Source organism: Tinamus guttatus, unplaced genomic scaffold, assembly GCF_059628265.1.
Source record: "Tinamus guttatus ecotype Peru unplaced genomic scaffold, ASM5962826v1 Tinamus_guttatus_pri_ptg000649l, whole genome shotgun sequence".
NCBI classification, from domain to species: domain Eukaryota; kingdom Metazoa; phylum Chordata; class Aves; order Tinamiformes; family Tinamidae; genus Tinamus; species Tinamus guttatus.
The window spans coordinates 3,030,424-3,052,891 of NW_028289183.1; the positions used below are offsets into that span (position 1 = coordinate 3,030,424).

The 22,468-nt window shown below is 37.3% G+C and overlaps 2 protein-coding genes across 9 annotated transcripts in view; one reads left to right on the top strand and one right to left on the bottom strand.

The window, feature by feature from the left end:
• MBTD1 (mbt domain containing 1) overlaps window positions 1-17,189 on the top strand; it is a 30,781-nt gene extending 13,592 nt beyond the window's left edge. For 7 of the 8 annotated variants that reach the window (XM_088535901.1, XM_010217124.2, XM_010217123.2 and 4 more), the window contains 11 exons: window positions 996-1,113; window positions 1,331-1,465; window positions 1,859-1,947; window positions 3,103-3,337; window positions 3,918-3,973; window positions 4,249-4,353; window positions 5,198-5,345; window positions 7,999-8,081; window positions 8,173-8,410; window positions 8,996-9,073; window positions 15,466-17,189. In XM_088535901.1, coding sequence (XP_088392027.1) covers window positions 996-1,113; window positions 1,331-1,465; window positions 1,859-1,947; window positions 3,103-3,337; window positions 3,918-3,973; window positions 4,249-4,353; window positions 5,198-5,345; window positions 7,999-8,081; window positions 8,173-8,410; window positions 8,996-9,073; window positions 15,466-15,584 — 1,404 coding nt within the window. In that variant the 3' untranslated portion in view covers window positions 15,585-17,189. Of the gene's footprint in view, window positions 1-995; window positions 1,114-1,330; window positions 1,466-1,858; window positions 1,948-3,102; window positions 3,338-3,917; window positions 3,974-4,248; window positions 4,354-5,197; window positions 5,346-7,998; window positions 8,082-8,172; window positions 8,411-8,995; window positions 9,074-11,546; window positions 11,736-15,465 lie in introns of all 8 variants that reach the window. The other variant, XM_088535904.1, reaches the window with a different exon arrangement.
• Window positions 17,190-20,166: 2,977 nt separating this feature from the next.
• Window positions 20,167-22,292, bottom strand: LOC148592052 (nucleoside diphosphate kinase). The gene is made up of 4 exons (XM_088535976.1): window positions 22,130-22,292; window positions 21,445-21,546; window positions 20,826-20,938; window positions 20,167-20,414 (listed from the first exon to the last, which is right to left on the bottom strand). Exons 1-4 carry the CDS (start codon window positions 22,256-22,258, stop codon window positions 20,297-20,299), a joined length of 462 nt encoding a protein of 153 aa, XP_088392102.1. The 5' UTR covers window positions 22,259-22,292; the 3' UTR covers window positions 20,167-20,296.
• Between the last annotated feature and the right edge of the window lie 176 nt (window positions 22,293-22,468).

The window sequence follows — 22,468 nt, forward strand, 5'->3', positions numbered from 1 at the left end:
CTGAATGCTCTCTGCACTGACTAGAATTTATTTCTCCTAAAGTACCTTTATACTCGATATGACCGTTGTTCTAAACTATCTAAAATCTGAACCTTTCACTTGTTTGTGGCTTCTTGTTGAATTTAGATTCTAAAGCGCTGCGTATTTCTGATCTCTACAACATCATCTCTGACTGTCTTTTCATGATGCTCTGGCCAACAAAACATTCTTCCTGAGATGGCAAACTAGATGTAATTTTTATCTGTTTCCCCTAAATCCTTAAGAGTTCATCAGACTTGTATTTCTTCTTGTTACTAGAATCCTAGTTTAAGCTTTAGGTACAGTGCATGAGGAATCTAGCTATGCATTTCCCTTTGGCTTTTGTTAGAAAGATGCAACTTAGATTTTTTTTTTGTTTGCTTGATGGAACCATCATTTGTGGGTGATATGAAGGCCAGTTTCTCTGAGAGGTTGTGAATCCCTGAAGCCGTATGAGATAATCCTTTTCCTAATAAATCTTCAGGATACATTCAGTAAATAGCTCTTTAGCATTTTCAGGCAAGTTACAAAAACAGATCATATACTGGATTTTAACGTCTGTGACAATGGTATCATTTTTAAGTACTGTAAGTTCCTTGAAAGTAGGATTGTGGGGGAAATTATACCATTCTCAGTGAAATCAGTGACTAGCCTCTAGTTGAAACCTCATGGAATAATGCTGGCCTGTGAGTATGTTATTTCTACTTGTGCTTTACAGATGTTTAACAATCCTACGGTTGTTACAAGAGATAAGCAATAGTAATTGTATATTATCAGTGCACATAAACTGCAGAGCAAAGCAACAATGGTTTCCAGAAAGACCAATATCCAAACATATGTTTGTCTACCATGTATATCGATTTTTGTCTCTTCTTGGAAAGTCGCTCATAAAGCATCACTGTAACAAAAATAGTTATTTTTGTGTGGAGTAAACAGAATGGTGAGCTGGTCTTGTTTTTCCCCATCTTAAATGACAGGCACCTATGGGGACATGCTGGGGTGATATCTCAGAAGGTGTGAGAGTGGAGGTTCCAAACACAGACTGCAGCCTACCTACCAAAGTCTTCTGGATAGCTGGAATTGTAAAATTAGCAGGTGAATATCTTTTGGTTGAAATTATTAAAACCATTAAAATAACTGTGGAGGGAGCTAATAACTTAGTGGCTGTTAATGACGGGAGCAAGATTTTTTTTAATGTTTTATCCTAGGAAAAACAGAGTTATATTTTTTACATTTGAAGGAGAGGTCTGAATACATTTGTCATCTTGCTTAATTTTCTATTTTTTTTAAATGGGCTTTTTTTTTTTTTCAGGGTACAATGCTCTGCTAAGATACGAAGGCTTTGAAAGTGATTCAAATCTTGACTTCTGGTGCAATGTCTGTGGGTCTGACATCCACCCAGTTGGTTGGTGTGCAACCAGCGGGAAGCCCCTAGTCCCTCCTCGATGTATGTAAATATTCGCAGTGTCGCTTGATTGAAATAATTTAAAAGTCTCTTCTTGGTTTAACCAAATTTGCTTATGATTTGAATATTTCACCATGGCAACAGTGTTTCTTGGAGCAACCCCTGCTATATCAAGGTGGAAGCAGTTAGACTAATCAGTGACATAAATATGCAATGGTCTTATTTATGTTTTGTCATTAAATTCTTTGCCCTAACATACACATGAATTTAAACTGGGGTATCATTCATTCTCTAAAGGGATTTTGTCATTATTTTCATCCAGGCTTTTTAACAGTCATGTAGGTTTTCTTCTTTACATATTCCAGGCTATAACATTGTCTCTAATGGACACATTTAAAAATCAGTGGCTTATTTTTTCCCCTTCATTTGCAACAGCCATCCAACACAAATACACAAACTGGAAAGCTTTTCTAGTGAAACGACTTACTGGTGCCAAAACACTTCCTCCTGACTTTTCTCAGAAGGTAAGGCTGATGCAATATCAATAATGTACTATAAACAAAATTGCAGCACAGTGTGAAGAGCTGAAATATTTTACAATGGCACATTACCCCTTTTATAGTGAAGATCTTCTAATAGTTTTCCATGGAATCTCTATTTTCCATTTATCTCTGCACGTGTTAGAATATGATGCCATTTGAAAAACACTTCTTTGAGAGAAAAAGACTAATTTTAAAATAACCCCAATTAAAAAAAGTGCTAAAAAGATGCCCAATGATAGATAGTAGCAAAAAAGTAAAACTAATCTTGCTAATTCAGGATTTTTTTGTCATTTTTTTGTTAAAACAAGCTAAACACAATTTGCTAACACAGCATATGTCTAGATGCAGTAAAATACCTAATTTTAAATGATAATATTTTCATCTACTTTAGGCTAGATTGGTTTTTGTCTTTTTGCAGGAGAGGAGGAGTATCTGTTGCAAGATGGTGCACAGATTTTCATAGGAATATAAGGAGTCCTGTATTGTTGTCCTACCTGCATACTAATATTCTAAAGACTTTTATTTTCTGCACATGTTCATTTCTATTTAAAACTTGGCTCAGTTTGAAGCCTAATCAAATTTAAAAGGTTTAAATGCTTTGGGGAGTTGACATATACTGTGTTTAATTAAAAGCATGTTAAAAAGAATACATGTTCACAAAGCAGATCAGTATTTCCTTTATTTTCTTTTTTCCTTAGTATTGTGAAGAAATATGTCTCTGAGTGGTCAGCTTTAATTATGTTCAAGCATTATTTTCCGTATTTTGATCCTGTTTAAGTGCTGTATTTTGAGTGGATGACAAAGCATTTTTTTTAAAATCTTTATCATTAAAGCTAATTGTTTCTCAAGGTCATTTTTATCCATTGCTAATCACTGAACAAACTTTCATAAAATCAATGGAAAATTCCTATAACCTGTGTGGGAGTCATTTGTACTGTTGTAGGATCTAGTCTACAGAGATTTGTGAAATGTTTCATTTTGTCACGTGTACAACAAAACGTAAAAGAAAGCATTCTGTCACTTTTGCAGGTGGATTAGCAAGTAATTGAATTAAAAGAAGTACTTTGGTTGCAGAAGACAAATGACTAGGCAAAAACAGAATGTATTTTTTACAGATTTTTTCCCTGTTATTTTAAGGTGTCTGAGTGTATGCAATATCCGTTCAAAACTTCCATGAGAGTAGAAGTTGTTGACAAAACACACCTTTGTCGAACACGAGTAGCAGTGGTAGAGAGTGTCATTGGAGGACGGCTAAGATTGGTGTATGAAGAAAGTGAAGACAAAACTGATGACTTCTGGTGCCACATGTACAGTCCGCTCATTCATCACATTGGTTGGTCTCGAAGTATAGGACATAGATTCAAAAGATCCGGTAAGCTTGTTGTGTTTCAGAGGTATCTTTGTGGGCAGTGTTGTCTTAGTGAAGCTTAACTTAAGCCATATTGTAACTTCATATGCTTAATTAAAATAGTTAATGTAATTATTAAGTATATTTATTTTAAGCCTAGATGTCCCCTACAGTTTATTTTCTAACACAACATAGAAGAGTGTGCAAAATATTTCACTGGCAACTTTTTTGCAAAAGCCTACATATATTGATAGCAATTTTGTGGCACAATCGTGGGAATAGTGAGTTTTTTCCTCAGAAGTTAAATTGTATTTTAGTAGCATTTCAGGTAGAATTAAAGAAAAATAGATCACTAGGTTTTTGTGGTAGTTGTCTTAAACTATGGACCTGCCACAGTAATAATGCTAATGGGTAGTACCAGATATTTCCACTGAACTCATTTATAAATAAGTGTAATTGAATTCAAGAGTGGTGCTGAAAGTCACTGAAAGGACCGTTCAGAGCATGTCGGTATATGGGAACTTCTAGCTGCCATATTTAGGAAAATGTACTGTCTCTTTCATTAATAAAGTCTCTGACAAGGATGCACCATTTTCCCCTGTAGATATTACAAAGAAACAAGAGGAACATTTTGATGCACCCCCACACTTATTTATGAAGGTGAGTTTGCCAGCAAGAAAACTGTTTTCTGCAGTTGATGAGGAGCTCTGATTCCTGCTCTGCATGAAACAGCACTGCAACTTTGCTAAAGTTTTGAAAACATGCCCAGTGTAAGTGTTGGGTTTTTTTATTCGTATGCTTAACCAACCCGAGCCTCTTGACATATGAAGAGGTTATGACAGGCGTTTCAGTCTTTTTGTGTTGATAGTGTGTGGTGATGTATCGTTCCAGCCTCACTGATTCTTAGCTTCTGGCGCTGTTTTTTCTCTCTATAGGTAAAAGAGGTTGACACAGCAGGGGAGTGGTTTAAAGAAGGAATGAAATTGGAAGCTATAGATCCCTTAAACCTTTCAGCAATATGTGTGGCAACTATTAGAAAGGTAAGAAAGCAAATGTCTATTTAAGAAGGTAGATATGAATCTAATTTTTAACTCATTTTTATTTAGTTTTGAAACATAAGAAAAGGCTTAAAGAAAATAAAATGCAGTTCATTCACACTGCATATCCATTGAATCCTCAGTTCTAGCCAAGTAATATAGAAAAGCCATATACTCATGTAAGTTCTAATTTAATTTTTAATGCTTGAAAATTCAATGTTATTGTTGACTAAGAAATAACATGCTTATGAGATTAATTTGCAGGCCAATCTTCTGCTAATTATCCCAAATATTCTTCAACCCTGTTCTAAAAACCTCATCTTGCTTACCTGTGGAAGTCAATGAAGATTTTTATATATACGTATATATATATGTGAAGAATGTACCTTTTTTTCCTAGCTGAAAAAGGCACCATCTATGTGAAGTCTATTTTAAAAGGAAATGTAAAGAGTTGCTTAGCAGCCTCGCAGAACCTTACCAATGAGTAAGGTTGTTATCTTGATTTTTTTTTTTTCCTCTTTACGTAGTGCTGAGTATCCATGCAAGATAAAGTGTAAACTAAATTATAAACCTTAAAAAGCTCATGTTCACCAAAAAAAAAAAAGAAGGATATTTTCCCCTCTCAATTTTGCAGTTAACTAAGGTACTCTTTACAATAGTATGCAGAAAATCATGGAGACAGGTATGACTTGTTTTTTTTTGTTTGTTTGTTTTACTTGAATGTCCTTATAAGTATTGTCTTTAGCATACAGTTGTATTTACTCTTTTGAAACATGGCATGCTTTCTTTCTAGCCTTATCACACAGTTAAAGGAATTTAATGTAAAATTTTGTTTTTCTTTACAAAGGTTTTAGCAGATGGCTATCTTATGATTGGGATTGATGGCTCAGAAGCAGCAGATGGGTCTGATTGGTTTTGTTACCATGCCACTTCCCCTTCTATTTTCCCTGTTGGTTTCTGTGAAATTAACATGATTGAACTAACTCCACCCAGAGGTACATATAGCATTCTGACCACATTTTATTTTTAATATTTTTCAGTGATATTGTATATGCCTTATGCTTTGTTTCTTAACTCAGTCTACAAAGTTCTTGTCACTTTTCAGGACTTTCCCGAGTCTGAAACCAATACTACAACGTAACATCAAAGTAATCTAAAAAAGTTACCAAACCTTTTCATACATAAAAAGACAAACAACATCTGATTGGTTCACTGACTAAATTAATTTGCTTTTACTATCAGAATTTGAGAGATTAACAATAAATTGAATAGTACAGCTATTAAGTGAACAGGAAATATAAATATGCAAGTCACTGTTCAGAATATGTCAGTACTTGGGAAGTTCTGGCAAGCAGAGGTTTAAAGAACATTTTAAAAATGTCAGACTTGGGCTAATTAATAACAACGGTAGTTAATTTATTGAAATAGATTCACAAACTTGATTTTTGTAGAAGTTGCTATAGATTTATGCATGGCATAATCCCTGCTGTAAGAAAAGCTGTCTGTCCACTAGCATATATGCCTACAGAAGACTCTTATTGCCTTCATCTTTCTACTTTACTGTCTTTGCAGTTTATTGTACTTTGTGTAACAGCAGATGATCGTGGCTTTCTGTAGTTTTTTATATATGTTCTTATTCTACCAGACTTCTGCTAGACTTCTGCTTGTATTTGTTGAATTTTTTTTAACTATTACACAGAACAACAATACAACAAGAAGATAATAGTTTCATAGCACTTCCTTAGCACACACTAATGAATCTGTCACCTTTGAGCATGTGGAAGGTCTGCGGTTGACAGATTTACTGTTATTTTTTCAGTCAGCTCATTTAGTGAGCTTATTGCCAAGAAATTCATGGGCCTCATCTCAGTATCAGAAATATGAAGAGTGGAGGGGGGGGTTGTTGTGTGGGGTTTTTTTTTTGTTTTGTTTTGTTTTTTCTCTCTTTCTAAACCTGCTCATCTGTCAAAAAATACCTGGTCCAAGATGTTGTCCAACATTATAAAATATGTAGTCCAACATCAGTAATTGGAGGATGCAAAGAAAACACATATTTGTACTAATTAGTTCAGACCCAAAAACATTAAACAGAAGGGAATTTATTTTCTATTTTATTTCAATGATGCAACTTCTCCATTTTAGTCTTCAAATAGTATTTATACAAGAGTGTTCAAATTTTACTGCTAACACCTTTATACTACTGTTTTACAGTACTGTTTTATACTACAGCTTTTCTATATTCATATATATATTATCCCATGTATTGCAATTTTCCATAACAAGCCTGCATCATCCACTAAGAGATGGTTATAAATCCTATGCAATAATCTAAAAGTCATTTGAATGGAGAATTAACTGCAGTAAAATACAGAACCTAATGTACATTAATATACCAAATGTTTTATTACTGATATAAATGGGTATAATGACCAAAGATCCATAGCTCTTGAGGTGACTACTGCCTGAATTGTGGCCTTGAAAATGGACTATTTTTTACTTCTGATTACTGTAGCTAGAACCGTGTGCCCATGTCTTCAGTAAAAGCTCAGAGAATTTAATAAAACAACTTGAGTACAAATCGGCCTATGCAAAAACAAGAAAAAAATCATTAATATGTTAAATTAATATGTTAGTATCCATATCACTTGTTAGTTATCCAGCTGATCTGTTTATGCAGATATGACTTACTTCACTTTGGATACCATTTCCAAATTACATCTAGCATTATGGATAGTTAAAGTATATTCCTGTGAAATCATTGGGCTTTTAGCTTACAGGCTTATTCTGTTTGAACATCCTAAGCACTTGCTGAAATCACCAGAAGTTGATGATTTTAGAAACTTTCAAGAATTTGATTGCATTTTGGGCCCAGTCTTAGCTACCCATTTGAGTCCTGCCCTGCAGTACTGAGCTGCAGCTCAGTGGGAGCTCCATACTGTGACTCCAATGAGATCCAAGCAAGATCCATCACTGTGCCATGCCTTGATAGTCTAAGCTGCTTTAAGTTATCCAAAATAAAAATAGTCGTGTGTGGGTTGCTGTTTTGTGTTTTTTTGGGTGATGTTTTTTTTTTTTTTTTTTTTTTTTTTTAAAGAAATCAGTAGAAAGCAAAAGCTAAATATGGTTTTCTTCCCTTTATTGATTTTTTTTCCATTGGTTTTAAATTTGAAAAACTGCTGTAAGTTACCCTATTACTGCTGTTTTAACCTCTTTATTGAAGTCTGAAAATATCCATGCCTGTTCTTACCAGCCTGTTCCTAACAAATCAAATTTTTCAATAGTGGAGCTCTTTCCCCGCAGGAAAGACGCTGGATGTGCTTAATTACATACTCTGTTCTGGGTGATTTGTGTGGGGCAATGTAGAGATCATGGATCTACGCGGACAGAAAACTTCAAGTATAAAAAAATAATTTTGAATTACAGTTTTTGTATTATCTAGAAGTTCTTTCATCTTGATTGTTGCATCGGGCTGTGTCCGGTGGACTGTCCTTGTCCTTTAGACCAAAGCTCAGAGTGGTGGAAGTTTCTGATATTAATATCTTGCTTCTTTGTCATCTTTTTAGCAGTAGCACAATGCCAATATACTGTTCTTGTAGTTTTTATTTATAAAGCTTGCAGCTGATTTGTGAAAATGTTTACAATTCACAGGTTATGCAAAACTCCCTTTCAAATGGTTTGACTACCTCAGGGAAAGCGACTCAATAGCAGCACCTGTAAAGCTCTTCAATAAGGTAATAAACATCATACATGCCTATTTAGAATTGTTTTAATTGGCATGCTTGCTTCCTGATTTTTACCCTCTTGATGTGTTCCCTTTTCCAGGAAGTTCCGAACCATGGGTTTCATGTTGGAATGAAACTGGAGGCTGTAGATCTAATGGAACCTCGTCTAGTGTGTGTAGCCACAGTAACCCGCATTATCCATCGCCTACTGAGGATACACTTTGATGGATGGGAAGATGAATATGATCAGTGGGTGGATTGTGAGTCTCCAGACCTCTATCCAGTGGGATGGTGTCAGCTAACTGGATATCAACTACAGCCTCCAGCACCACCACAAAGTAAATTTTTGTTTTTGCGAATAGCGTAGCAGTTGCTTTCTGGTCCTTGTTATTCTGTGATTTGTCCTAACTTCAACTCTTTTTTTTTTTTTTTTTTTAACATTTCCTTTTCATAAAAAGGACAAAAGTTATAACAAAAATAGAAGATATTGCTTGCTTCATGGTTCTAATCTCTTCCGTTAAAGTACTTCTGGTCATTTCTGTGTTTACTTACTATTTTTCTGTTTTTATTGCCAAGAAAAGTTTACTTTGTCCTCGGGAAAAAAAAAAAACTTTATGTACTGGTCAGTTCTGGATAATACCTGATCCTTTAAGATTGCAAGTATATGCTTTACATACTAAATTTGATGGAACTCAGCGTGTGCATAGAGTTATTCATGTGCAAGATATGTGATAATAGGTAACTATTTCAGTACTTGTTAATAGGATTATAGTTAAATAGAGGGAATTTTCCTCAGAAAAGTTCTTCTTCCACCCTCTTTCAGTCATTAAAGTTACTGCACAGGATAGAACATCTCTCTAACGCATCTGAAGTGCTTTTCCAAAATACCGAGCTTTAATTCTGCTTTTGAAATTTTTTTGCAGCATCAAGAGATAGCCAGTCAAGTTCATCAAAACAGAAGAAAAAAGCTAAGTCACAACAGTACAAAGGACATAAGAAAAGTGGGTGACAAAATACTGTTTGCATTTTTCTTCCTGTTTTGAAAAGTTTGTGGTCTCTCCCTAAGTCCCTAATCTATCTGGAAGTGTTGCTTGTGTGTAAAATAGGTGTTATGCTTAAAGGTGCAGTATGCCACAAAAGGAACTTTTTAATTAACTGAGAATATCTATTTTTTATAACTTGTGACAGAGTTGATATTGTTAAATATATTTTATATGAATTGTAGATGGACAAATGTTACAGTATTTTTGGTATTTGGAGATTGTTTTAGTTACGGAATATATGGAATAACTAGGTATACTGCCTTAAACTGCTCAGATATCAGTTAACAGACTTTTACCTCTCTGCTTATAGTTATTTTTAACACAGCTGTAGAAGTAATTAAGTTATTTGGATCAGAAAGAGAAGTAGGAAATTTAAGGCATTATCTTGCTGTTACCGGCTCTGGTTCCTTTTGAAAACCAAGCGACTTGTTTGCCAGTTTTCTGGGTGAGAGACATCTGTGGGAAGCTGACAATAAATAGCATTGCTTTACATGACTATTCTTGTCACAGTAAAACATAGTAATGACTGTTTTTTAAGAATCTGAGAGTTACATCAAAGCTACTCAGATTGTTTACATAGTAATTGTTTCCCTCAGGATAAAGTTTTCCTTAAAATTCACAACTGATTTGAATTTTAATTTGGACAAGTGCAAGGTCCACATCCCTCCGTGGACTTGACTCTTTTTTTCCCTGACTCTGGCTGTTTAAACTAGAAATCTGTTTTGAGTGAGTAAAATAAAGGGAGTAGAGGCAGTCAGTTCAAGAGGGCCTTGTGCCTTCTCTCATCGTTCTTCTCTAGAAATGAGATCCATCTGTTTTCTCTCCTCTGAGCAATATTGTAATTTCATAAAGCAGTTCTATTCCAAGCAGTTTTAAGATAATTCTCAAATAAATTGGCAGTTTTGAAAGGTAGCTGCCTCTTGAGTCAAGAGCAGCAGCAACCTTACAGCCATTGCTTGGGAAACGTGTGTGCGAGAGATGAAATGGTAATCATAGGAATACAGTCTTATCCTGTATTCTTAATAAGTTCCACACCATTTTTAATCATGTTTAAACTGTTTATTTTACAAGATTCTCCAAAAAAAATAAAAGTAAATGAGAGGATTTTTTTTCTGTTGCATAAGAATGAATAATTGTCTTGATGGAATTTTATGCCCAATATCAAGACAGCCTAACAATTTAGTATATTTGGAGCACATCAAGCCTCACTGACTCATTCCCTTGGTATTTCCTTGAAAGGGAAGGGGAGTTGAGAAGAAATTGCAGTATTTATGCTGGAAGTAAGGAAAGATGAGCTGCAGAAGAAGGTCTATAATCTGTTGTATGGACTTTGTGCTGCTTCTAAGACAAAATATTTTTTAATAGAAAGGTCTGAGGGACAATTCACTCAACAGTTGATGCGGAAAGTAAATTTGCCCTCAAGTCAACAAACTTAACTAAAGATCTTCTTAACATTCTTTAATGTAACTTTAGGAGAGATCTGATGTTCTCAGCTAGAACAGTAGAATCTATATCATCTGATTGACTTACTGAGACCTCTTTCCAGAGAGTTTCATTGCTGTGGCTGCCTTTGGCCACTGCTCTTGCGTTGAGGATTTCTGAACAGGTGTGGGAAGAATATACTGTCGAACTATATTTCATAATAAGCTTTAAACACAGTTTAGGAAAATAATTTAAATGAGTCTAAAAGACATTGTAAATAAATAGACCTATTGCTAGGTTGAATAGTAGTAGGAGTTGAAACAACAGCATCTAAGAAAACCGTTGCATAAACCTTAGAGTAAACATCTGTAGACTGATTCTGATCTCCTTCAAGTATATGCTATAGCCTACCTATGCCAGGCTTTACCTTGTCCCTTTCCTCCGTCCATTAGCTCTACAAAAGTTTCCTGATCTCTTTCACACTGCACCAGTGACAAAGACACTGGAAAAGAAAATCTCTTTATCTGCTGCTATAGGGAGGAGATTTGTTCCAGGGGGACTGGTTGTTCATCTCTGCCCTGAAACAACTTGTAGTATGTAAAAGGGGAAGAACTTCTGAGTACTTTTTCTGTTGACTCAATATTAAGAAATCGAGTTAATGTTATTTATCTAGAGGAGATGAAGACCTCTTCATGAAAATACCTTATAGTTGGCTGCCTCCCACGTGTTCTAAATAGACTGTAGCAACAGAAGTGCTGAGTCACAGGAAATAATAATTTGTTATCATTACTGTTTAAAATGCCTGAATACTTTGGTTTGGTGTGATTACTGAAGTATAGAGAACAAAATAATTTTATTAAAGGCTTAACAGGCTTTTTTGAACCAGGAGATCATACATAGAGGAGTAGAAATCAATCGGCCTTCAGTAGGCCTCAGTGCTCAGTGAACAGTCTGAGTGACCTAATGCACTTTAACCCAAGCGTTTATTTTAGTTTGACTTGATGTTTAGAGAGGAAGATACCAGTTGGGAAGAAACCTGTCAGTTTGTCCAGCCTACCCATGACAGGTGGGGTGCGGAGGAGCTTCTCTGGGGATGAAGAGTTGACTCCTCCATACCGAGCCCTGCCAGCACAGACAGCCCCGGAGGCCTTCCCGCCTCCCAGGACTAGCCGAGAGTTCAGTCCCAGCCTCAAAACAGGTAACTCGCCACCTCCGTCTCTGTTCCTGCAGAGGGAAATGATGGACAGGGTGGGCACATAAGCATGATGTAGCACGGAATATGCTGACTCATCAACTCTTTCTTTTTTCTCTTTTTTAATTTTTGCTTTTTTGTTTCTTTTTTCTCCTCTTAGAGAGCTTTTCATTCTCACTGATGCACCCCATCACTGAATCAATCTTAGGGAAAAAGGATTCCAGCCTTTTCAGACCTTCATCTGAGGCCAGATTGCAATAATGCACAAAGGCACTGTGGAGCTGCAGTGATTTTAAAATGCATTGAGTTTGACTTACTGAATGGTAATGTGGGATTGGGAATATCTGACATGAGCAGGAAATTAGTGTGAATTTTCTCTTTTTGCAGAGAAAACACCAGAAGCAGAAGATAGAAAGATTTTTTACCTTTTTGTCAGGGGAAAACTCACTAAAGCTTTCATTTATTCATAATATTGATCAGATTAAAACCTTAAGGTTTATTTAAGAAAGGTTTATGTAATGTAATCTTTGATTTTCAGACGCCCGTTTCAAGGAACTGATAACTTCTCTTCCTATTCCTGATATGAAGGCCATATAGATTCTTTTTGATATGATGTAGTTATATGATCTGTCAGACAACTGAATTGTGGTTTCCCTGCAGGACAGTTGCCAGATTGATCCATTTATTTCAACTTTCACCCTCTTAAAATTTCTTTCTGTATGAGAAGGCCACAGGATTGGGCTTTTTTCTTTTCTCTCTCTTCTCTCCTCATTGATTATGATATATTCAGAACACAGATTCTCTTGTATATTATTTCTTTATGTTATAGAACATTATAACCCACCTGCTGCTTTTCTTGGACCCTGAGGACAAATGTCGACTCTGCTTTGCATCCCTCAAGGTGTCTCAACTTATCTTGTTTTTTTGAGGTTCAAATACTGTTGTATCTCTTCAGGGATGAGTTGAAACAGAGCTGCACTGTTTTTGTAAAAGTATTTAAAATTAATTACTTGTTATTTCATTAGCACAGGAGCTATAACAACAAATCACCTGTACACTTTCCTTTAGAATTCAGCTTCTTTGCTTTTCCTGGATTCATGTCAATGTCTCTTAGAGTCCTTGATACAAGACAGAAACATTACACAGGAGAGGAGGTTCTCAACTGCATTTTCTGCACAACTGTCCTTCTTCTATGTCAAAGCTATAGTTAAAATGCAAATATTTAGTGCACGTATATGCATAGACTGAATTTTCTGAGGCATTATAGCCCTGTGTTCCTACAAAAAATTCTTCTTTACCTTGAGATCTGATGCTTTCTATTATCATCTTTAGAAGCTCTTCAATTTTCGAGTTTTTGAGGAGTTGGGCAAAAATATTTTAATTTACAATACAGCCTTTTTATTATGCAAAGTTTTTTTATTATTATTTTTTTATACCTTTTAGCAAGACTACATATTTTCTGTCTGAGGGATAGGGGAGGCATAGCCCTGATGCAATTGTCTCAAAAAATGCATTTGAGAATCAACAAAGATTCCTAGATTGTGTATGTATTCCTCAGCATATCACAGTGCTCCACACTTCAATAATTACAGCTAGGATATAGGCACTTTGCAGAAGATTCATATATGGCTTTGAATGAAAATGGTGAAAGGTTATTGATGAGACAGGCATCTAATCTAAAATATCTATCAGAGATCTTAGTCAGAGCACTGAGGAGCTCTTTCCACTCTTATACCATCATCAGTAGAGGAGATTTCGGTGGTGCTTCTTCATGTCTGGAAGAAGCGTTCTTGTTCTCCAACCAAGTCATGCCGCTTCCTTCACATGCCCAATGTTTTGAATCTCTGAGTCATGTGAAATGATCTTTAAAGCAGCTGGTTTCCATGGAGAACTGTTAACCAGCCTGCTGGGGAAGGAGACTGCTCTGGGTCACTCACCTTATTTGCTGTGCACGTGGTTCCCTCTAAACCATTGCTCTTATTGCTATAATCATGTTCCTGGGGGCAGGAGGAATGACATCAAACAGTTTTTCTTTGTCTCTAGCAAAACATGCTTAAAAAGAGAGTACTTCTCATGTCTCTGTCCCTTTTGCTTAGATCATCATCAGTCAGATGACTTCGTAAGACTTCTTATTTTTCTTTCAAATAACCATTTGGTTGTATGTTTGTAAGTAAGCTTTTCTTAGCAGGAGTTTTAGCTGAATAGCAATATTCAGCTATTCAGCTAAGTAGCTGAATAGTAGGGACAAATGAACTAAAGTATCATTAAATATCTAAATGTAAGGATTCGGGTTCTAATTACCCAGATGCAAGCCAAATTGTGGAGACTGCTCTTGCTCTCATACAGCTCTTGTTCTTGCTCCTGCAGAATTAAATACAGAGGGAGAGAAGGAAAGGCACAGGCCTGGTAGAGTTCAAGTGATATTCCTAACTTTTATGTAGCATTTTCTTAAAGTATTAACAGCATATCTAAGTAACCAATTATGTTTCTTACTATTTAGACAGTACCTTTGTTGTCCTCTACAGAGGACCCAGACCAAAGGAAATGGGGCGTTTCATCAGAGTTGGGTATGAGGCAAGGAGAAGTGAAAACAAGCAAGGGATTTTGGACCAAGCAGATGGGGAGGAGGCATCCATTAGATAAATTAGCAGAGCTTGTGTCATGCTTCATTTCTGGGGATACTTTTAATATCTTGATTTTGAAAATTTGTTTATGTTTAGCAGAAGATGCAATATAGAACCATAATAAAAGAATGATCAAAGGCCTTGTAATTATAACGGGACTACAAATAGCAACAAGTTATGGGTTTTATTTTTAGCTTTCACCACATAATATTTCTGCATTTCAAAAGACATTAATATGCATATAAGTTTTGTATTCAGTGGCTATAAGTTTCAATACTTCTCTCATTCATTTGGTCATAGAGAACCATTTATTTTCGTATAAATCAACCTTTTAATGTGGGTACTGCACCTTTAATGAAAATGTTGACTTATTTTGTTTTCAGTGTTCTTTTCATATGTTATGCTCATTTCGATAATTATCACTATTCATTAAGAAATTTGGAAGGTAATTATGACATTACTGCTATTCATAACATCATTCTTTTTATGTCTTAGATCTCATTTCTGTTTTATTTTTACAAAAGAAGGAAGAAGGAAGATTAAAGCTACGAAAAAAAGATGTTTTGCTTGAATGAAACTGATCTTTGGAATCTTAAAATTTTAGTGATATATTGGGAAGTCCTTGTCAAAGTTATTTCTTGTCAGCTAAAAGATTGTTTAAAGCTAAATATGGTTTGTAGATTGCAAATGACCAGTAGCTATTTTTACCTGGCTAAAGAGTAAACAGTAAGTAAGCTGAAGAGTAACCAGTGAAATAACCAGTCCTTTGAGTGATACTCATTACTTTTATTTGCACTTTCAGATACCATCTTAAAGCAGAGTTTTCAACTAATAAATTCTTGCAGAAAAAACCTCTGCAGAGTATTAATATGTTGTTGAAATCTGTTGTTTAAACACAATAATATTAGAGCATAATTTAATGTTCCATCTAACGTCAGAAAAGATCTACTTTTTATGGGATATGGAGTGTTAGAAGAATTATGTTCTACATTTTATTAAAAATTCGGTAATCTGAGATCTATTTCCAATTTAAATCTCGTTAAGTAAACTTGAGGGAAATTTGTTCATGATTTAAATTTTATGGTTCTTTAATGTTCATCTTCTATTTTTAGTGACTTCATTGCAGCTGAAGGAGGAGTTGCTAGATGGAGAAGAGTATGGCTTCCTTCAAGGAGCATCCGATCAGGAAAGCAACGGATCTGCCAGTTACTACATCAAACAAGAACCATAAAGGCGGAGCTCAAAAAAGTGAGGGGCAGAGTATTGGTGAGAGGAAAAGAGCCTTTCTCCAAGACTGACTGATTTTGTTCCCACTTCGACAGGACAGTTTGGATGGCTGTATCCGGGGCACTTTGCTAACTGTAGATGAGTTAGACTCAGTTCAGAGATTTTTGGAAAGGCGGGGAAACTATTTTAGTGAAAAAGATTTTTCAATTTATTAAAAACAAAATGGACACTTTTGTGTTGTATTTGAAGCTTTTGAAAGAATTTTGTAATATTTTCAAGTTCAGATTTATTGTGCATTGTTAACAAGAACTGAAATTCTAATTTTTTGGTAAGATTAAAGTTTAATTAGTAGGATTGTGGGAAACTGTTGGAGGAAGATATAGTTACAAGTACAAATGAACTGTCATAACAAATGAACCTTTTTTGGTACAAGTTGGGAGACTTTTAGACTCTTGTGAACTGCACTGGTCACGCCTCTGATTTTTATTGTGAAAGTAAGGAATTTAAGCCCTAATTTAGAGGCATGAATTGTAGGTGGGAGATAGTTCTGTAAAGCTCTACTCAGTGAGTAGCCCCAGTTGCAATGGAGCCGTCACGAGAGAGATTTTAACTTTTCAAGATGTTTTTATTTAGTTAAAATACTTTTTTTATATAAGATTTTTTAAATAAAGCTCCTTTTGGGTCTGATTCAGTGCCCATTAATATCCGTAGCCTTGTCTCCATTGACCGCTGTGGGCGCTGCATTGAGACTCTTAAGCTCTTGTCTGTACATGAATGTCTGTAGTCTTGGAATGCTCCAGCAAATGTTTACAGAACCCTATGCCAAACTGGACCTTCAGCAAATTCCCCCATTTGGGAGATTAGATTCAGCTATGAATTTAGACTGGCAAAGAAACTAGATGGACAATAACTCAGGCCTGTCTTGGTAATGAAAAAGGACTTCTGAGTGTTCTTTTCATTTATTTGTTTTTCCCTTCAGGAAGACCTAGATATTTTCTCACCATCTTAGGTATTTATTTCTGCGCTTCATCGCATTTAAAACTGATGTTCCACATGGCTCCAGGTGAGCAGAGAAGAACCATGCATTACGGATGAAAAAAAATAGTTTGGTTCTGCAGAGCTTGCTCTTTCTTTTTGTTGCTGGGATAGTGTAATATGGAAGTTAAGATCTGAGAAAAGATATGTTCGTAAATGGCATCTGTTCATTTTTAGGAATCCTTGCGTCACACTTCACGTATCCCTTAGCTCCACCTGCTTGACTGTCCATATGTTCTTTGAAAGGCAAAAATCATGCAAGAGAGTGAAAATGACTTAACAGTAAAATGTGAAGTACTTTAGCTTGAGCTGTCAATGATTCGGATTTTATCCTTCCGTATATTTTAAACTTTTTACACTTTTGTAGGTGGCTTCATGAAGTTGATTAGCAGAATGAATTATCAGCTCTGCAGAGCTGTGACTGGAAAAATGTGCATCAAGAGCTTAAGCTTTTACCAGTAAGGTTCATTAACTAAACTCTCAGGAATTAATTGCATATGTTCTGTAAGTTCTTCTGGGTCTTAGCAGGTCCCCTTCAGAGCAGTACAATGAGCATCTGACTCTTGACCATAGGTTAGGGCTTTAAAAAAAAAAAAAAAAATTAACTTCTGTGTTCCTACAGCCTATGAAATGCTTTGAGGATATCAACCCACAGAGCCCCAGGAGATCATTTTTCTATATTGTTATTTGAGCTTAAGAAAAAGCATAGAAAGTTGAAAACCAGCAATTTCTTTTTGTTTGTTTGTTTTTTGTTTTTCCCCTAAAATATTGCTCCAACTTTGGGTACATAGTATTGGTAATATGCACAGGTTTACCTCATTCTATGCAAGAGGAGTTAATTATGTAAAGTTTTGTATTTACTACTGGAAGTAAAAATCGTCCTGTATAGTGTAGGAATGTCTGGAATTCTTTTCTCCCTTACTGGTAAAATTACTTTAATAATGACCCCTTTTTGACAATAGTTTCTTATATTGACAGAATCTGGTTATCAAGTTATAAATATCTGTAAATTCAGGTGGTAAAGACATTTAGTGCTCTAACATAGCCATAGTAAAATGACTCTGTTGGGGTTGGTAGATGTCAAATGCATTCTCTCAAATTCTTGCCAAACCATTATTTTTATTTTAAATAGCCCGAGTTGGAGGATAGCCAACTGGATAGCTGGGATCCAGCAATAGGATTGATGAGACAAATGTAATCGCATTTTTGTGAGCCTTTATTTACCTGAGCTCTCCATTTAACCCACTGAGAGCAGGCTGGCAAGTTCTGCAAGGATTGGTTTGTGTTGGTAAGCACATCACTGTTGATTTTTGAACTAGACATTTTGCAGATGGTCCCGATCAGCTGTGACAGGTTGGCACAACTTTGCCTTCTTCCAAGTCCTCCATTTTAACTAAGCGTCATGACTTAAGTGGAAACACGACTGTGCAAGTTTGTGTTTCCTAATGTGACTCTGAGCTGGAGAACTAGGCTGGTAATGAAAACTGTGTTTCCCAGTCCAGAAATCTGGATCCCTCGACTTGGGTTGCTAGACCTAGAACTTGATTTTCTGGTCATATCCATTTGTTTTTTTAGGTACAGTCTTCAAGTGTTAAGAGGAAAATTTAGCACTTATGTTGAATACACTTCCTGGGATGGAGAAATGTGAGAATTGGCTTTGAAGTCTGTCAGTCTTCGTAATTCTTGAAAAATAGCTATTTTGTCAGCTAAACACTAATGTCTGTGAGTCGAGTTGCACTCTCAAAATACCCATGCGCCTTCAGTAGGAGCTGCATGCTGGGATTCTTGGATGAAATTCTGCTCATGTTTCTGAGTTCAAAATATACCTATATTGCACAGTTGTCAAGTACAGTGGAATCTGCCCTAGGCAAACCACATAAGGAACTAAAAGAAGTCGTTTGCTTAGGAGAGGTTTGAGTAAAACCTGAGCAAAATGCTACCAGCTGTTTAGAGAATGGTCTCTTCTACAGTGGGTTGCGTCCTGGCTGCGGTACCATAGTCTAGGCTGCACTGTATTTGTATAGCATTAAACAACATGGTTCTACACATGTTTATTTACACTCTAAGCTGTGTTACTTGGCTAAAAGAAGAGCAAGGTGTTGGACGTCTGAAATCTTTAATGGGGATCAAATTAATTTCAGTATTTGGCATAGCAGGTTTTTACAACTATGGGGTACTGCAAGTCACATCTTACTTTGCAGCTACCCTCTTTTATTGCTCAAAATCTGATTTTTGATTTTTATGTTATTTTAAATACAACTCTTTAACCTTTTCCTTGCTGCATCTGAGGAAAGCTAAAGCAGTTATCAATTTCTTGTTCTACGGATACTAACACGGGTTTCAGTGTTTGTTTGTTTTTATTATTGTTGTTTTATGTGATGTGAATACCCTCTCCCGTCAATATTTGTACAATGGTGCTAATATATTTGGTAACAATCCTTTATTGGGAAGGGATTTTAAAAACTGTGATTTAAACTGAATTTTTCTTCCTTTTAATTTTCATATTTAAGAAAAGCCACAGCCGTTTATACAAAAAGGCCTCCCCTTTGGCCCCTGGGAGATATGCTGGGGCGCGAATCAAGATAAAACAAATAGGGTTTTTACATCATTTCTGTATGTATTTGATATATAGATCAATATCTGTACAAATTTAATCTTTTATTTTCTTGGTAATTTGTGTGGTCAATGAGAGAAAGTATTTAAAACTTTCTCATGCAATGTACATAACTAAGTGAAAAAATGCTTTTGGAGAAATTAATGTTACTTTCATTTTTACGAGACTGCAGATTTTCAGCATGGATGTGAAAAGCATTAAAATTATAACTTTGTGTACAAGATGAAAATAATTCACTAAATTTGCCTTTTTTACACAAAATAAAAATGTTAAAAGCCTATTTATGAAGTGATTGTTCTGTTAAACTAAACTACACCTTAGCCCATAAATGTACTTCAGCTTCTCTCGATAGAGAACACAGCTCCAAAACTGATTTGCAGAACCCCTACTATTATATAACCCAGGAGAAACGGTTTTGTGAGTACAGGAGAACATGAAGGGTCTTGAATCCAAGAAGGAAAGAGGAATGGGATAAGTGTGAGCTAGCACTAGATTAGATAAGCATTTAATGGAAGTACTATGGGAAAAACTAGAGGTTTAGGAAGTTTATTTAGACTTAATGGAGTTCTTCCCTGAAAAGCTTAGATGTTTATTTTCAAGATAGTTATTGCAAAGCTAGTTTTAAAAACACATCCCTACCACTCAAAGAGCTTGCACATGAGTTAGTATGCTGATCAACTAACTATTCAAGTGTTTTGTTTAAATATGCTCTTAAATGCTCTTAGTTAGCTTGAGTAGAAGTGTTGCAGGTACAAGCCTTGCACTGGCTTCCCCTCTTTCACAGGTGGTTAATGTTAACCATGCCATAGAGGGAATTTTGAAAGTGAGTAGTGTCATGTTTTTCTTTTGGTGCAGGACAGTGTTGCAGTCATCACACAACTTTTAGTGGGCTTTTCATCACAAGAAGCCTCTCTCCTAGAGAACACAATACCCAGAATTAGTTCTTATCATCCCATTTATTTGACAGTTCTGAAAATGACAAAGATAACTGTGGTGATGATTGCTCCCAGATCAATAGCTGGAATGAGATGACTTCTTAAGAAGGCACAATTCATTGTGGAAACCTTTTACTCATAGATCCAGTCATGTGCGCAGGATTTGTAGTCAACAAGCTCTGCAGGTTTGAACCACAGGTTGATCTCCTTCTGTGCACTTTCTACAGAGTCACTGCCATGAATGATATTTCTGAGGAAAAAGGAAAAACACACTTCATATAAAAATAGGCCTTTAGAAACCTAGTAGTTTTCCCTCTGCACCAATCTAGATGAAGCAAGACTACTGCTTTCAGGTACAATATTCAGCCATCATCCAACTATAACTAAGGAAGCTCAGCAGCTGTCACTAGAGCTAATTTAGCACAACCAATGCCACTGACTGGTCTTACATAAAGCTCTGCAGAGTAGCTGTATTTCAAAATACAAAATTGTGTTTTGGAACAAGCCATTTTCTTAAGTAGCAGTTATGGATCATGACCTGCAAATAAAACATTATCAGACTAGCATTTTAAAATCTGTCAACAACTTCAACCATCCAGAAGAAAAGACTACAGCCAGTAACTTAAGTCTCTGTTGACAGCACGCTAAGCAAGAGCTTTACCTTCCTACTTGAATGCAGAAGTCACCACGGATGGTACCAGGCTTAGAATCTGCAGGGTTGGTTTCCCCTAGCATTACTCGCCCAGTTTTAACCACATTCAGTCCTTCCCATACCTTAAGGAGAGAAAAAAAAAGCACCTATTAATACATGATTCAAAGAGTTGTAGGGAATCATAATGAAGCTAGTATGTTCTAATCACTACACGTGCTGCTATTAAGGCTTTTTGTTGGTGTTGTTTTTTCAGGGGACATATTCCGAATAGTGAAATGAGAGATGAGTTTCAGTGGGAGACAGCACCCACCCCCAACCCCACTTCCTTCCCAAAACAAAGGGCTCTGATGCAGAAGACCAGATTTCAGCAATTCATTTAAGAAAAGCTAAGGATTCTTTAATACACATTTTTTCTGCACAGTATTTCCTTGTTAATAAATAGTAATTTCTCAATTTAGACTATCTGCATTTTGATTTTGTTCTGCCAGTATATCAAATGAGGGTCACTGAAGGGGAAAGTTTTTATACTAAAAGTGTTTAACTGAGTATCTGAGTATTTTAAAACAATATGCAAAGGAAGATAAATAAACGCAAGAAAGCAGTCTTTAAGGAAAGCCCAGCTGCTTACCATGGCCACAACAGGTCCAGAGTTCATGTATTTAACCAAACCAGCGTAGAAGGGCCTGTCTTTCAGGTCAATGTAGTGCTGTTTCAGAAGATCTTCAGAGGCCTTTAGAAAAACAGAGGTAACGGTAAATACAAATTTCAGAATAACATAAAAGCTGTTACAATTACAGAGGTAGTGATTGGCTTTGCTGTCCGTTTAGGTTAGCGGCAGTTGTTGCAACCCCATTAGAAGAGTTAACAAGCAGAGTCCCTGCTGCAGCCCTGACTCGCTGCCCGGCTCCTTTCCCGCTGCGGCCGCAGTGCAGGGAGCTGCTTGGCCCCGCAGCAGCGCTCAGCGCGGGCTGCCCGGAGGATCCCGCTACCCCAGTAACCTTCCAGTCAAGGTCACTGCAGCTCCCTCACCATTCGGCTGCATCAAACCCGCATCAGAGCAGCCCTTGCGGGGAGCGATCGCCCGCGGACGGGTGCGAGAGGAGGCAGCGCGCGGGCCGCTGCCATGAGGGGACCGGACCCCCGGGCGTCGCCCGCCCCCTGAATGGCGGCCAGGAGCCGCCTCGCGCTTCCCCTCGGCGCCGCCGGCTGCGGAGGGGCTCGGCGGGCAGCGCAGGGCCGAGCGCGGAGCCGGCGGCCGCCGCGGGGCCTGGGGGCCGGGCAGGGCGGCTCCCGCCCGCGGCGCTGGCACTTACGAGCACGAACTTCATGGCGACGAGGTGGAAGCCCTTCTGCTCGAACCGCTTGATGATCTCGCCCACCAGCCCCCGCTGGACGCCGTCGGGCTTGATGGCGATGAAGGTGCGCTCGCTGTTGGCCGCCATGGCGCTGCGGGGACCCGCACCGCCACGTGAGGCTCCCGCCGCCGCCGCCGCCATGGCGGCCCCGCTCCACGCGGCACCTCCCGCCTCCCCGCGGCCGCCGCTCGCTCCCGCTTCCCGGCCCCGCTCCCTGCTCAGCCCCCGGCCTCCCCTCAGCGCCGCCCGCGCCTACCCGCTCCAGCCGCCGCAGCGAGAGAAGGAGAAAGAGGAGGA

What these genes read in the sequence shown, in the direction of transcription:
- LOC148592052 (XM_088535976.1), bottom strand. Translation starts at nt 22,258, where the DNA reads ATGGCGGCCAACAGCGAGCGCACCTTCATCGCCATCAAGCCCGACGGC. An exon ending in TCGCCATGAAGTTCGTGCTC is followed by an intron (nt 21,547 to 22,129) that starts GTAAGTGCCAGC and finishes GTTTTTCTAAAG; the next exon opens with GCCTCTGAAGATCTTCTGAA. An exon ending in CTGGACCTGTTGTGGCCATG is followed by an intron (nt 20,939 to 21,444) that starts GTAAGCAGCTGG and finishes TCTCTCCTTAAG; the next exon opens with GTATGGGAAGGACTGAATGT.